We start from the raw sequence: 12,885 nt of genomic DNA, 5'->3' as shown, positions 1-12,885 counted from the left end.
AGGAAAATCCCTACAGCCCACGAGGAGTCTGCCGAGCCGCCAGGCCTCTCTGCTATTGTTTTATTCTCCAAGAGTTTTGAGCTTTATGCAGTAACGGAATAAAGCACAGGGAGGAAAGTACTGCAGCGTCTCCTCAGAAACGGCAGGGACTCGTTGGATTACAGGCAGCCAGTGCGCCGGCAGTCACTGTGGTGTGCGGCTGCGGCCTGCAGGCAGGCCAGGTACGCGGCAGGCATTGCACTGCACCGGGGGCGCCACGTCAGGATGGACGGCCAATGGAGGGCTGTGCATTGCCGGGCACCCCGCGCATCACTGCGGGTGGGGAGCAGCCTTCTGGAAGGGAAGAGGGAGCTCTGAGGGCCGTGGAGCTGGACAGGATATCCAGCAGGTGTCAGACAGCAAGGGATGCTGAGGAACCTGGAGCCAGGTAATCAGGATGTGCTAATTAACAGCTCACGGTTTCACACAGGCTCTCTGCTGCGATTATGGGTCTTTGGTGCAACACAAAAATGAGAAGGCTGTGTGGGCTGCGGAGGTGTAAATGCCAGGCGGTGCTTTGCTGCTTCCCACTCAGCAGCTTGGAACAAGAGCAAACAAAAAGCCTTTGGCTGCATGTTGGATGGCCGTCACTGCCTGCTCCCAGTGAGTCCTCATAACCTCAGAGGCTGCGTGAGCCCACACAGAGCTCGTTGGGGTGAGAAGCGAGGGGTGGAAAGCTCTTATGGTGAATCTTAGACTCAGGATTCCCACAGAGGCTGCCTGTGCTGTGGTATTGCTGCTCTGCTGACCACAAACAGACCTGGGAAGCATAGAAAATAGCGACCTGCCTCCCCTCTAGCATCCTGAGTGGGAGCAGAGCTGGGTCTGAGCTGTGGGAGAAGCCTCATTCCTGACACTCATGGCCCTCCTCATGCAACCATGGCTGGTGACAATGGAGGGGAGGACAGCGAGCAGAGGCACACACAGAGCTGCTGGCAGGGATCGTAGCAGTCATGCTGGAGCTGTGACTGGTGCCATGTTTGTCCTGTCTTGGTGAGCAGCATAGTGAGGAGCTGAGCCCGTGGGACCTAAGTGTTTTGGAAGCCCCACACCTCCAGCAGCTGCACCTTGAAGTTCTCCTGGCAGAGTGGTGGGTTGTCAAAGGTCTCGCAGGGTTCCGTGCGTCCCCAGAGCAGGTTGGCGTCGAGGGACAGTGCTTGGCCTCCCCCTCCACCTGCAAAAGCACACCGGGCACTGGGATCTGGGGTCACCCCTTGCTGCCCCAGCAGACACTGGCCAGGTCTTGGGATTGTGCCCATCTCTCAGCAACATTTCTTGTGGCCACACCGCAGAGCTGTCACAGACAGCTGGTGCATCTGCCCCAGGGGATCACGCCCAGCTCTTCTGCAAGCTATTCCCCACCCACATCTCCTCTCAGTCGTGCAAGATGCAGAGGAAAGGGCCAGGAAGGGCATGGCTGCCACATCTGGCTGGCAGGTTTGGGATGCAGGGCTCCTGCTCAGCTGGGACCTGCTCGGGAGCTCTCAGAAAGGGCGTCTGTGCCCTTGTGCAGCCCTTCATTCTCCTGCTGATTTGAGGAAGAGGGGACTAACTTCATCTCCCCTGACTTCAGGTACATATACTAAGACAGGAGGTCTTTGCCTTTTGGACAGCTTGGATTTTAACCTGGAGGGGAGCTCTTTTCAGTCAGAGCAGCTGCGTGCTCGACACAGGTGCCTGTCATTAGGTAATTACCAATAACGATCCCTTCCCGAGAGCCAGACATGAACATGGAGGCTGTTTTGGAAGGCAGGAGGAAATGCCTGATGGCCAGGAACGGGGACAGGCGGCCCTTCCGCTGCGGCGCGGGCACGGTGAGGAGGTTGGGGCTGGCACTGCGGCTGTGCGGGGAGGAGCTGAGCGGGGCTGTGGGAATGGGTGATGGTGACCGCTGGCGCGAGCGTGGCATGGCTTTGGCCAGCTCTGGCTTCTTGATGAACACCCACTCGTACCTCTCCATCTCAGGGCGCACCTGGAAAGCAGGAGAAAGCCAGTGAGCCCTGTCCTTGGGGCATCGCTGCATGGCTGCCTGGGGACCACACGGTGCGAGCCAGACCTGCAGCAGGGAAGGGACAGCTCAGGATCCCTCCCTGCAGCACACACTGTCCTGGTGTCATCCCTTTAGGTTGCTCTGGGAGATAGTTTTCCATTCTTTTCTGGCCCAACAGAACATCCTAAAGGATGGTGTGCTGCCGTGCCTAGAGTTATAGGAATAAAGTAGCAACGAAAGACAAGACAAGCCCATAAGCATAAATTTGACTTACAGTGAACACAAAGCATTCCCCTGTCCCAAAAAAGCCCGATGTCAGCCCGTTCTTCTTCCTTTCACTCCAGTCAGAGGAGAGGAATGCCCCACACACCTTTGGGAGAGAGCACAGGGAGCTGTCAGGGTGGAAACCTCCAGTGAGGCCAGCACAGCAAAGGCTCTGCCTCTCCCTGGGACTATGTAAGGGAGAAAATGAGCTAAAACATGCAGGAAACAAGGTTTTATAAGTCACTTTTCATTGTCTGCACAAGGCCCTGGGGGCAGCAGTGTTTCTCTCTTCGCTGCACTCAAGTGCTGGGTGTGGGAGGTTGGGACTTGTTGGCCAATAAATCTCTAGGATGCCCGAGCCATTTACAGTGCTTGCATCTGCTGTTTGTTGGAGAGTGCAGACATAAAATATGGGTTTACGAGCCACTCTCGAAGTCCCTGGGAAGATGCCTGGCTCAGGTAGTTCTGCAGTTATTCCACGACTTTCAAATATTTTAAGAGCTGTCCTTACTTCACTCCGTTTCCCTCGTGTGGCTGCTCTTGCAGTCAAGGAGGGATTGTTGCCTTTAGTGCACTAAAAGGAAGTCCTTGCTAAGGCAGAGCATCTGCTGACTTCAGAGAAGTCTGCTTAGCAAAGGCTTCATGGTTCAGTCTCCATGTGCAATAAAGCCTCTCTCGTGGCCTCTCTCCATCTCACAGACTCCTCTTTGACTAGCAGCCCCCCCCTTAGCCAATGTCTGAGGTGCCTCTTGGTGTCCCTGCAGCACTGCGGTGGAGCCAGCATTGGTGGCAGGGGGCACCTTCCCCTGTCACACAGCACAGCCCACCTCCCTGCTCAGGAAATACTCACCTCCCCCTCCGTTGTTTTTAGGAGCAGCACCGTCGGTTCATAACCTTCACAGCACGAGTAAAACCTGGGAGTGCACAAGGAGGCTGCGTTGGTGAGCAGCTGAGACCAGTGACATAGCTTGGGCAGCTCCTCTGTTGGTGCCGGCACTGGGGAGCTGGCTTTGGGACTTCTCAAGGCATCACTTTTGCTCAGCAGCGTGGGTAACAGCTCACATAAATCCAAACATAAAGTCTGCCCACGTACTCTCAGCACCAGGCTCGGGGGGACGCTCCATGGAGCAGTTTCCCAAGCAGGCTCGGGGATGAATGTGCTGCTCATCCACCTGGAGCCCAAGCTCCTGCCTGACACCCACCCTGTGAGCCCCACTGCTGCCGTGGCAAGGTGAAACACTGCGGGACTTCTCTACATGGGGCGGGGACATTTTGCTGTGGGGCCCTCACTCACCTCCCCTGAGCTGAGGGCATGCTCGTGGTGCAAGCGTGGGCACTGTGCCAAACATTACAGCATCCCCAAATGAAGCCCATGGAAAACCACAGGCCACTGATGCAGTGGGCAGCCCCCAGCCAGCCCCTGCACCTTCTCCCCATACAGCAGGGAGCTGTGTCTCATTGAAATGCCCAGCATGGAGCATTGTGGGGATGTTTCTGCTCTCCCCATGCCCTTTGCTCTGCAGCTGTCACCAGGTCCTTGGCTCTTCCCTCACTTGTTGCAGATTTGGGCATTAACTATGGCACTTGGGCTCTCTTAGCTCGAGTTTGGAAGGTTTGATGTCTCCACTGTCGTGGGTGGTACCTGAGCTCAGCCTGCTCTGTGCAGCCTCTCAGCACGATGTGCCACTGAAGAAGGCACTCCTTTCTCAAAGGACCTTCAAGGAGTGTCCCCAGCAGACCTCAGATACGTCCCACAGATGTTGCAGTTGCTCCTTTCTATACAGCAACCCTTACCCAATGTTATGTCTGTCTGTCTGACCCGGCCCACCAGGCAGATTGCGCTCACCTCTGCAGGCTGCACCCATCTTCTGAGGTGGAGAAGAGCAGCAGTGGGGGGAAGAGGGAGAAGCGCTCGGGGATCCAGGACCAGATGATGCGCATCTCCTGAGCTGATACAATGCTGGAGCTGAAGCTCTGCATGTCCACGGCCAGGTGGAAGGACTGCCTGTGAGAGGGAGGAGCGTGTCAGCGCTCAGCTGGAGTACCCCTAATGTGCTGTTATGTGCCATGATCCCGACAGTGTCTGTGCAGCATAGCCACAGCCTAGGGACACACTGGAGCTCCCCCCGTGCTGCATCTCCACTGGAACCCACTGTCTGCCCACTTTGCCCCAAGAGCACTGTCGGCACTGAGGGCAAACGGGCCAGCTTCCTACCTGCCCTGCACCATGGTGATCCCCCTCTCCATCAGTGCCTTCCTGTTGGCCATCTGCAGCAGCCAGATTTCCTTGCGGGAGAACAGCCGGATGCCAAACGCTCTCTCCAGGAGTTTATCAACAGTGACGTGCTGGGCAATGTTCTGCACAAAGGCCTGCAGTTCTGCCTTGGTGTCAGACCCCTCCTGCTGGGCAGAGCTCACCGACAGCCGGTACTGCTTCAGCAGAGCCAGGGCGATGCGGTACAGCACCTTCTGCCCCTCCAGCAGGAAGACATCAAACACACGGATGGCGTAGCTGAAGGGGAGGTCGCGGAAGAGCCACGACAGCCACTCGGAGTACACCTCAAAGACGTTCTCAGACGTGCTGGCTATCAGCTTGTGCGCCGCTGGGCAGTGCTTGTTGGCCAGGTCCCCGAACGTCATGCAGGAGGCCTGGTGGGCCAGGAAGGACTGGTCGATGTAGCTGGTGTGAGGGGCATTGCTGGCGATGAGGCGGGAGATGTTCTCGAAGCACTGAGCCTCATCCTCACTGTAGTGCAGCAGCAGAGCCACCAGCGAGGGCAGCGCGGGGCTGTAGGTGATGTCAGGGAACAGGTTGCCAATGCAGATGAGGATCTTCTTCAGCGCCGCGACCCCGTGCGGGTTGAGGCAGTACGTGGGCAGGGAGCACCCCCCAAGGAAGTCGGGCAGCGGGTGGGAGCTGGCGCCGTGCTTTCCAAAGAGCCTCGTGGCCACATCCCCATACACCAGGGCATCGGGTGTGACGAGGCGGCAGGCGACACGCTGGCACAGCCGCTGGTAAGCTGCAGCCCTCAGCGTGCGGCTGGCGGCCCAGCAGCCCTCCCTTGCCAGCTTCTTCAGCTCCTTGGGGGGCCGGCTGAGCGTGTCCTCGGGCGGATCTGCCTGCTGCTCCACCTCTGCCGTCTGGTCCCAGTCCATGAACGGCCCACCGGCCGTGCAGGAGCCACTGATGTGCCACGTGTCATCCTCCGGTGTGACCACAACGGTGATGGGAGAGGAGCTGAGCACCACTATGGGACAAAGAGCTTTAATCCGACACGGCACCCCACTAACAGTGCCACCCTGCCACAGCGCAGTGAGGTCCTGAGCACCTCCTCCTATGGCAATACCCCCTCCCTGCTAAGGGAAAGGGCAGAATGGCCCCCATCCCTTGAGGGCTCAGCGAGAGCAGGGGCAGCCCCCAGCAGGTCCATGTTCCCCATGTCCCCGTGTGCCCCCTGAGCCCAGCCAGGCGGCCCAGCACCGTCTTGTGGCAGTGGGAATGGCTTCATGCAGAGCAGCTCTGTGAGCAGGGTTTGAGCTCCTCCTAGGGAGAAGCAGAGGTATTTTCCTTGGGGTCACCGCCGGGCTCAGCCCCGCATCCCGCTCCTTTCCATCGGAGTGAGTTGTGCCAGGCAGCTAATAGCCAGCCGGATACAGCCAATTAGCACGCACCTTAATCCTCTGGTGTATCATGTTAGGCGTGCTCACTCAGCCAGGAGAGGGTGGGGAGATTCGGCTCCCACCTGTGGATTTGTGCACCTCTCTGCTCTGGACCCAGGGGGACACCCAGGGACAGCATGGCCACAGTGACAGTGCCACATGCAGGTGGCCCAGTCCGGGTCTGTTTGCACCGTGCTGGCTCAGTTCGGCTCCTGCTCAGGCTCAGCCCAGCCAGCATGGCCAGCTCAGATCTGCAAAGCATCTCACCCTGCTCTGAGCAGCCAGGCTGGGACTCAGAAAGAACACCAGGCTGAAAACACAGGTGGTCACACAGGAACATAAGCACAGCCACGCTTACGGCCATAAAAACCAGGCTAAAACAGTGGGGATGGATTGGGGTTATTTGTACCTCTGGATACTACCATGATTCCCAAATTTCCCCCGTGCTTGCAGTAGGAGCAAACCTATAGGTACCACCACACTGAGCCCACCTGGCTGCAGGCACCTGGCCCAGGATATGTCCCCAGCCCAGGCCCCATCCCCACTATGGTGCTCACCCACCTTGCGCACTGCTGGCGCCATCGCCGTCTCCACCGTCCCCATCCAGCTCTGCAGGGAAGGCTCTGGCCTCCCCTTCGGGGGCACGGGGCAGGCTGAGCCCCACCTGCAGCATGCACACACTGCACACAGCCCCAGTGCTGCTGCCCCGCTGCAGCTGCTGCCCCGCTTTTAATGCACCTTCTGCGTGCAGGGCACGTGTTTGGTGTAAATAGCAGAGGGGTGGAGCAGCTCCCGCGCCTCGGTCACCCCTTTGTGCCCAACGCTGCGCCGAGGCCGGGGAGGGGATGAGATAGGCATCAAAACAGCAACACGGCCGTTGAGCCGCGTGGTTTGTTTTTCTCCCCAAGGATAACCTTTATTTCATGTTCAGTCCCAGGCAGGGAGGAGGGGTGGGGGGGTGACGGAGGACCGTCCTTGAACAGAGGAAGCATAAACATGGTAAATGGGCTGGGAACCGCTTCCTGCTGGATGGTGCGGGTCTGGGGGAGTGAGGAATTGGAGCATGTGAACGGCGAGGGCTGGGAGCCAGCAGCTGAGAGGGGTTGGGACTGTGAGGACAGAACGATGCCCTTCTGGCAGCGCGGTGCACTCGGCTGGGCAGTGCCACACGCAGCACTGGGGAGCGTCAGTGGGTGAAAGCACTGGAGGCATTTGGGGACAAAGCAAAACCAGAGACCCCACTGCATGGTTGGGTCGGAAGGGTCCTCACAGCCCCCAACACACGTGGGCTGGCTCCCTCCAGCTCAGGCTGCCCAGGGCCCATCCACAGCTTGGGGCACCTCCATGGATGGGGCACCACTGCTCTGTGCAGCAGTGCCGGGGCCTCACCGTCCTGGGTATAGAATGGTGAAGGGATGGCAGAGTGCATTCAAGCATCCCCTGCAGGACCTCCCAGCTCACCAGCTGCTCCATGGAGCCCCAAATACCACAATTCCAGGCATTTTTCTGTACTTCAGCATTTCCATCCTCTCCCATTTGAAACTGTTGCTGCTGATTGACTTTGCCTCAAAGCGCTTTGCAGGATTACAAACTGTGTTGCACTCATGGGCATAAGAGCTGAGTTCAAGGAGGAGCCCCATTGCAGCTGAAGGGAGAACACGGCGAGGATTCATGGTTCAGACAGCACTTAACAGTGGGATTCTTTTAAGGCACAGCATCTTCCTTCGGAAGTCTCAGGATGTGAGATGGCAGCGAGTTGGGCACCATGCGATGTGGTTTGCTGTTCCATGTGTTTTTAATGGAGAAAAAAAAATTAAATATGTAATGAGCGTGCTGCCTCCAACCGAGCTGCACAGCTGGGGCATCAATGTTTGATGCAGCTGCCTGCACCCAAGCACTGCCAGCCCGGTGCTGGAGGTCAGGTTGGGGTGGGGGGGTCAGGGTGCCCGCAGCAGGACCTGCTGAGTCCATGGCGGTGATGCGAGGTGTGTCGTACCTGGCTAAATGCAGCAATAATCCCATATAACGAGGCCAATAAAACATCACCACCGTGCTGTCGCTACTTTTAGGGCACCTGCTCATATCGGCAGCGATGTGCATCATAAGATTGTGGCAAATGGGACACTGAGCCCCAGCGCCCACGTGTGTTGGCAGAGGGCTGCTGTAAGTCCCGAAGCTGTTGGTTTTACTGCAGGGCCCTCAGGAGCCATCCGCAGCCCAAATATTGACAGTGTCAACATGGCATCATGCCCCACCTGCTCCTGGGGACTTTCCTTTGGAGCAAAATTCAATGACAGCAAATCTCTGCCCCCTGGAAGATGGGGAAGAAGCACATGGCCTCGCCCCCAAGCCTGTGTAACTGCCCAGTCCTCCCCATTGCTCTGCCCCACAGCCGGGGCACACTGGGATATCCACACCCCTCCTCTGCCCTCTGCCTCTGCCCTGGCCGTTCCCCACTACTGTCCCCATACCCGGCATAGGGCATCCTGGGGCTGCGGTGCCCTTTATCCCAGGGCCATAGTAACACCACTGCAATAGCAATGCCCACGTGCTGCCAACATCCAGCCACGGGGATCCCATGCCATGGGGATGTCAGCCCTGGAGGAGGTGGCCAAGGACAGGGGATGGAGGTTGGTACTGCTGCGGTGCATGGCAGTCAGCCCTCCTGCTGCCAGGGCTGCCAATGGCCTGTGCTGTGCAGCGTGCACTCTGTGCTGTACACGGTGCAATCTATGCTGTGCAGCGTGCACTCTGTGCTGTGCACTTCTGCACCATATCCCCGTGCACATCCCCAGCCTTGCTCCGTACCCCACACCGCACCTGGCCACTGTGCAACCCTGCACCGTATGCTGTGCACCTGTGTACCTTCGCACTTCTGCACTGTGTCCCACGTGCCGTGCACCACCGCATGGGAGCACTGCGCATCTCAGACCATACAGCACTCACCGCCTCATCGCGCCGGCGAGGATTGAGCCTCGGCGGACGCCGTCGTCACGTGACACGGAGGGGGACTCGGACACTTCCGGGCGGTAGCGGCACTTCCGGGTGGCTGTGATGGCTCCGGACCCCTGGTGAGAGCCGGCTGGGACGGGGGCCGGGCTGGGCTGTGGGGGGCTGGGAGCGGGTTCGGGCTGTGGGGTTGAGGCTCCCGGTCCTGTCCGGTGGCGGTTCCGGGCCCCGTCGCGCTGACGCCGTGCCCCCTCCCGTCCCTCAGGCTCTCGCAGTACGACGCCGCCTGCCAGCTGGCCCAGGAGGTGGCCGAGCGGATCCAGGAGCGCAGCCGGCACCGGCGCAATGGGGAGAGCTCGGCCAAGGTACGGCGCGGGGCCCGGCTCGCCCTGGGGAGCCCTTCTTTATGGCGGAGCTGTAATGGGATGCGAGATGGCTTCTTTGCTGCCAGCTGTTGTCACGAAGTGGCGTTTTTGAAATGCTTTCTTTAAAGCCGCGTTGAGGAACGCTGTGTGGGCTTTGCGCAACGATCGGTGCTTCTGTCGAGGGACTCGGATTTGGCATGAATTGAAAAGAGGTTTTGGGAGTGATCGGGGTGTTTCCTCCAGCTGCAGGACTGGAGGGGAGCAGTGCCTGACGGAGGCGATTGAACTCTGCTTTCAAAACGAAGGCGTTTCTGTGTTGGAGCAGTAGGAGGCCGGGCAGCAAGGGCGCCTCTTAATTGTGCTGTGTTTATAGAGGACAAAGTTCTTTGGTTTGTGTCGTTGTGGTCTGTGATGTTCCAGGAAAAGAAAGCACACGCGGGTTGTATTGGTGCTGCTTGAAGCCCTCCTGGTACCGCAGCTCCTCCGGGTTCTGTGTTGTGGAAACATTACGCAGTTTGCTTATTTCTTCACAGCGTCATTCCTTCCATGGCCGGTGTTTTCCGAGCGCAGTTTCACTTAATCCATTAGCAGTTAAAGGTGAATGTTTGGAGGTGTTTGGTTCAACTGCAAACAAATGTCCCACGATGAGGGGTTGTTTTCATAACAGAAACGCACATTGAGAAATCCACGGCTGAGCAGCACTGCATTCCATGACACCTGAGTGCCTCAGCAGCGTGAGACTGCGCGTGCACTGTTTGCCTGGCAGGGAGAACGTGACCAAGCTCTTATTTTGATCCTGTTTTGCCATTAGCATGGCTAAAAAAAGCCCCGCTGCTAATTGCTAAATAAACATCGAGCAAAACATTTGAAATGGGGAAGAGAAACTGGCCTGGAAGGGTTTCAAGGCAGCACTTACGATCTGTGAGCTCTGCTCAATGGAGCTGATCTTAAAACTTCCTTTTTTTCTTCTTCCCCTTTTTTTTCTCTTCTGTTTTTTATCTTTAATGGAAGTGGAATCGTTTGTACCACAGTTTCTGGCCAGAGTAGCAGCAGTCTGTGTGCTGGATGGCATTCTTGGACTCATATACCTTTGTTGCTTTGTTGTTCTCATTAAATGCAGCACTCTCCAATTGCATATGAGTGCAGGAAATGGAGATGTGAAATGAAAAGACGTTTCATTACCATATTGCAGAGCTAGAGGGTACGCTGCATGCTGAATTTCCTAAAAGCACTCATGCCCTGTTGTGGCTTTGGGAGTGCTTTATTAGTGCCTGGCTGCGTTGGAGTGTGGGTTTCATAGCACTCTGGCTGTGCGCTCTCAAATTGCTCCAGTGTGGCTGTGCTTTCCATCTCTGTTTGGAGGTGTTGGAGGGTGAGTCCCAGTGAGCCCGAGGCACTGAGCGTTCTGATGGGGTCTGGTGCTTTTGCTCGAGCTGCTCCGTTGCTGTGCAGATGCCTTTCTCTGTAGGCAGGCCTGCTCAGTAGGATGTGCTGCCTGGCTGCTGCCTCTGTGCTTTCAAGGCAGCTCCCCTGCTCTGCCACTGCAGCACTGCACGATGCTGCTGGGATCGCTGACTGTTGTAACCCACCGCAGGACTGTTGTCTTAATAAGGGTGACCTGCATAGCTAATTGCAGTTACAGTGTTCTTACCTAGCATATTCTAGGTAGCTAGAATAAAAAGAAATAGCGTTTAAGGAGGAAAAGCCCAAGACAATGCTGGTTTAATTTGGGAAGGAGTAGAGGAAAGAGGAGGAGAGTTCCCGCAAACCTCAGCTTGCTCGGAGCAAAAATGCAAACAGCTCAACTGCACTTCTAGTAGGAACAGATGCACCCGAGCCTTGGGCAGGGAGATGGGCAGGTGTCACAGATGGTGCTGAGAGGTGGCACTGGGGGAAGCTGAATGTCTGTGGGATCCTCAAAGTCTGGAAGAGCTCAGTGATGGGAATGTCTGAACCTGTAGTCAACTTCCCTGCCTCGTGGGAGCTGGGAAAGAAACCCAGTGGCAGCGGGAGCTGGCGCCTTTATTTGTGTTGGAGATCAGAGGAAAGGACTGGAAAATGAGCTGGAAAATATTAAAATGTGCTGAAATACTTTGCCCATATAAAGGAATGTGTTTAGAAAGACTTGAAAGAAAGCTCTCCATATTAAACAGCATCAGTGCATTAGAATAGTGTTTGTGAAACTAGTACTACTTATCTGGTGTTGTAAGCATCTAGAATGATTAACTGTGTTGTTCCTTTTGGGGCTCTGAGGTGGGCTGGTTGAGTATGGGATTCATCCCACCAGTAGAGCTGAAAGTAAATGCATTGTTACCTGCACGCAATAGCATTTAATGTGATGCAGATACAATTCAGACAATGAATCTCTTTCTTTTCCTGCAGCTCAATGTGATTATCAGGTCGTCACTGCAGAATCTCAAGGAGAAGATTGATCAGCTGAAGGACTCCTTGCTCCGGGCTGTGTCAACACACCAGATGTATCTGCACAAGCACCATCTTGCTGCTCTTGCTGTGCTGTAGGAGGGGATCTGAAAACATGCTGTAATTGCAAGGAGGCTCTTTTTTCTTGTTCAATTTTGGGAAGGTTTTCTTTTCCACTAGAATTTTGTTAGTGATGGTGAGTAATATTTTTATTGCAGCTGTATTATGGGAAGAATTGAGAGCCTGGGCACTTCTGTGGTGTAGTGGGCACGAGGCTGGCTTGGTTGCTCTGAGTCATGGCAGACAGTTGCAGGTGGCACAGCTCTCTTATGAGCCACATTCACTCACCTAGCAGAAAAAACACTCCTCTTACTTTCTCTTGGCTTTGGTGTTGGCTGACTTTAGTCCTTGAGGGGTGAAGCCATGTTTGGGCTGTGGGCAGGGAAATGCCGGCCTCAACTTGCATTGACAGAAGGAGCCAAGCATGTGCAAAACATTGTTGATATGCCTTAAAATATATCTTATGAATCCCAGGCTTCTTTTATAGGAGTGCTGCCCTGTGGCCTGGCTTGGATTTGCTCTTCTTATTACATGGTGAGGTGTAGGGATTTGGAAGCACATCCATCCCCCCAGAGGTGTGTCTTGTGATTGAATGGATGGATGTTTAATTTCAAGCTTACTGTAGAAGAAATCCTTTCAAAGCATGAGGCCTCTGAATACTGAGCTGATGGCCCCGGGTAAAACTTTCACATCAAGGGAGTGCTTCAGGGCAAATGTGGCAGCAAAGCTACAGAAATCAGCATGGCTAGTGCATCATCTGTGCAGGAGTGCTTGGAAGAGTTAGCAGTCCTTTGGAATGTCTCTAAGATGAATTAGAATAAGTGTCTCACCTGTCAAAACCACAGAGCTTTGGGCATCTTCTGTTTCAGACATGCTGTACAAATTGTTTTCCTTCTATCCCAGTGGCTCTCAGGATGTCCCATGGATGTATTACAAATGGAAACAGCTGCCTGAAGAAAGCTGTTGATGTTTTGCTGATGACATGGTGGGGAGCTGCTCACCTGGGTTGTGTACGAGCCTCAGCTCCTGGCAGATAAGGTGCGCTGTGCCCTGCTGACCTCAGAGCTCCGTTCTTTTGGAGCCTGCCCAGGTTCAATCACAAGAGGATAGGGCTAACCCTTCCCTGGGTGCACTGCT

General features: G+C 55.8%; 2 protein-coding genes across 5 annotated transcripts in view; one reads left to right on the top strand and one right to left on the bottom strand.

Moving 5' to 3' along the window:
• Positions 1-43: 43 nt before the first annotated feature.
• On the bottom strand, positions 44-6,661 carry TBC1D24L (TBC1 domain family member 24L). The gene is made up of 7 exons (XM_025141833.3): positions 6,515-6,661; positions 4,509-5,541; positions 4,140-4,298; positions 3,144-3,207; positions 2,304-2,399; positions 1,735-2,011; positions 44-1,213 (listed from the first exon to the last, which is right to left on the bottom strand). Exons 1-7 carry the CDS (start codon positions 6,624-6,626, stop codon positions 1,068-1,070), a joined length of 1,887 nt encoding a protein of 628 aa, XP_024997601.2. The 5' UTR covers positions 6,627-6,661; the 3' UTR covers positions 44-1,067.
• Positions 6,662-8,967: 2,306 nt separating this feature from the next.
• The window catches only part of STX8 (syntaxin 8), a 75,996-nt gene continuing 72,078 nt past the window's right edge, over positions 8,968-12,885 (top strand). For 3 of the 4 annotated variants that reach the window (XM_046902005.1, XM_046902006.1, XM_046902007.1), the window contains exons 1-3: positions 8,968-9,024; positions 9,168-9,267; positions 11,650-11,744. In XM_046902005.1, the coding sequence (XP_046757961.1) occupies positions 9,008-9,024; positions 9,168-9,267; positions 11,650-11,744 (212 nt within the window). In that variant the 5' untranslated portion in view covers positions 8,968-9,007. The remainder of the gene's footprint in view (positions 9,025-9,167; positions 9,268-11,649; positions 11,745-12,885) is intronic. The other variant, NM_001030698.2, reaches the window with a different exon arrangement.

Source organism: Gallus gallus, chromosome 18 (genome assembly GCF_016699485.2).
Source record: "Gallus gallus isolate bGalGal1 chromosome 18, bGalGal1.mat.broiler.GRCg7b, whole genome shotgun sequence".
Classification (NCBI taxonomy): Eukaryota; Metazoa; Chordata; class Aves; order Galliformes; family Phasianidae; genus Gallus; species Gallus gallus.
The sequence above is the reverse complement of the archived record's forward strand: the minus strand, read 5'-3'. Positions and strand labels throughout refer to the sequence as shown.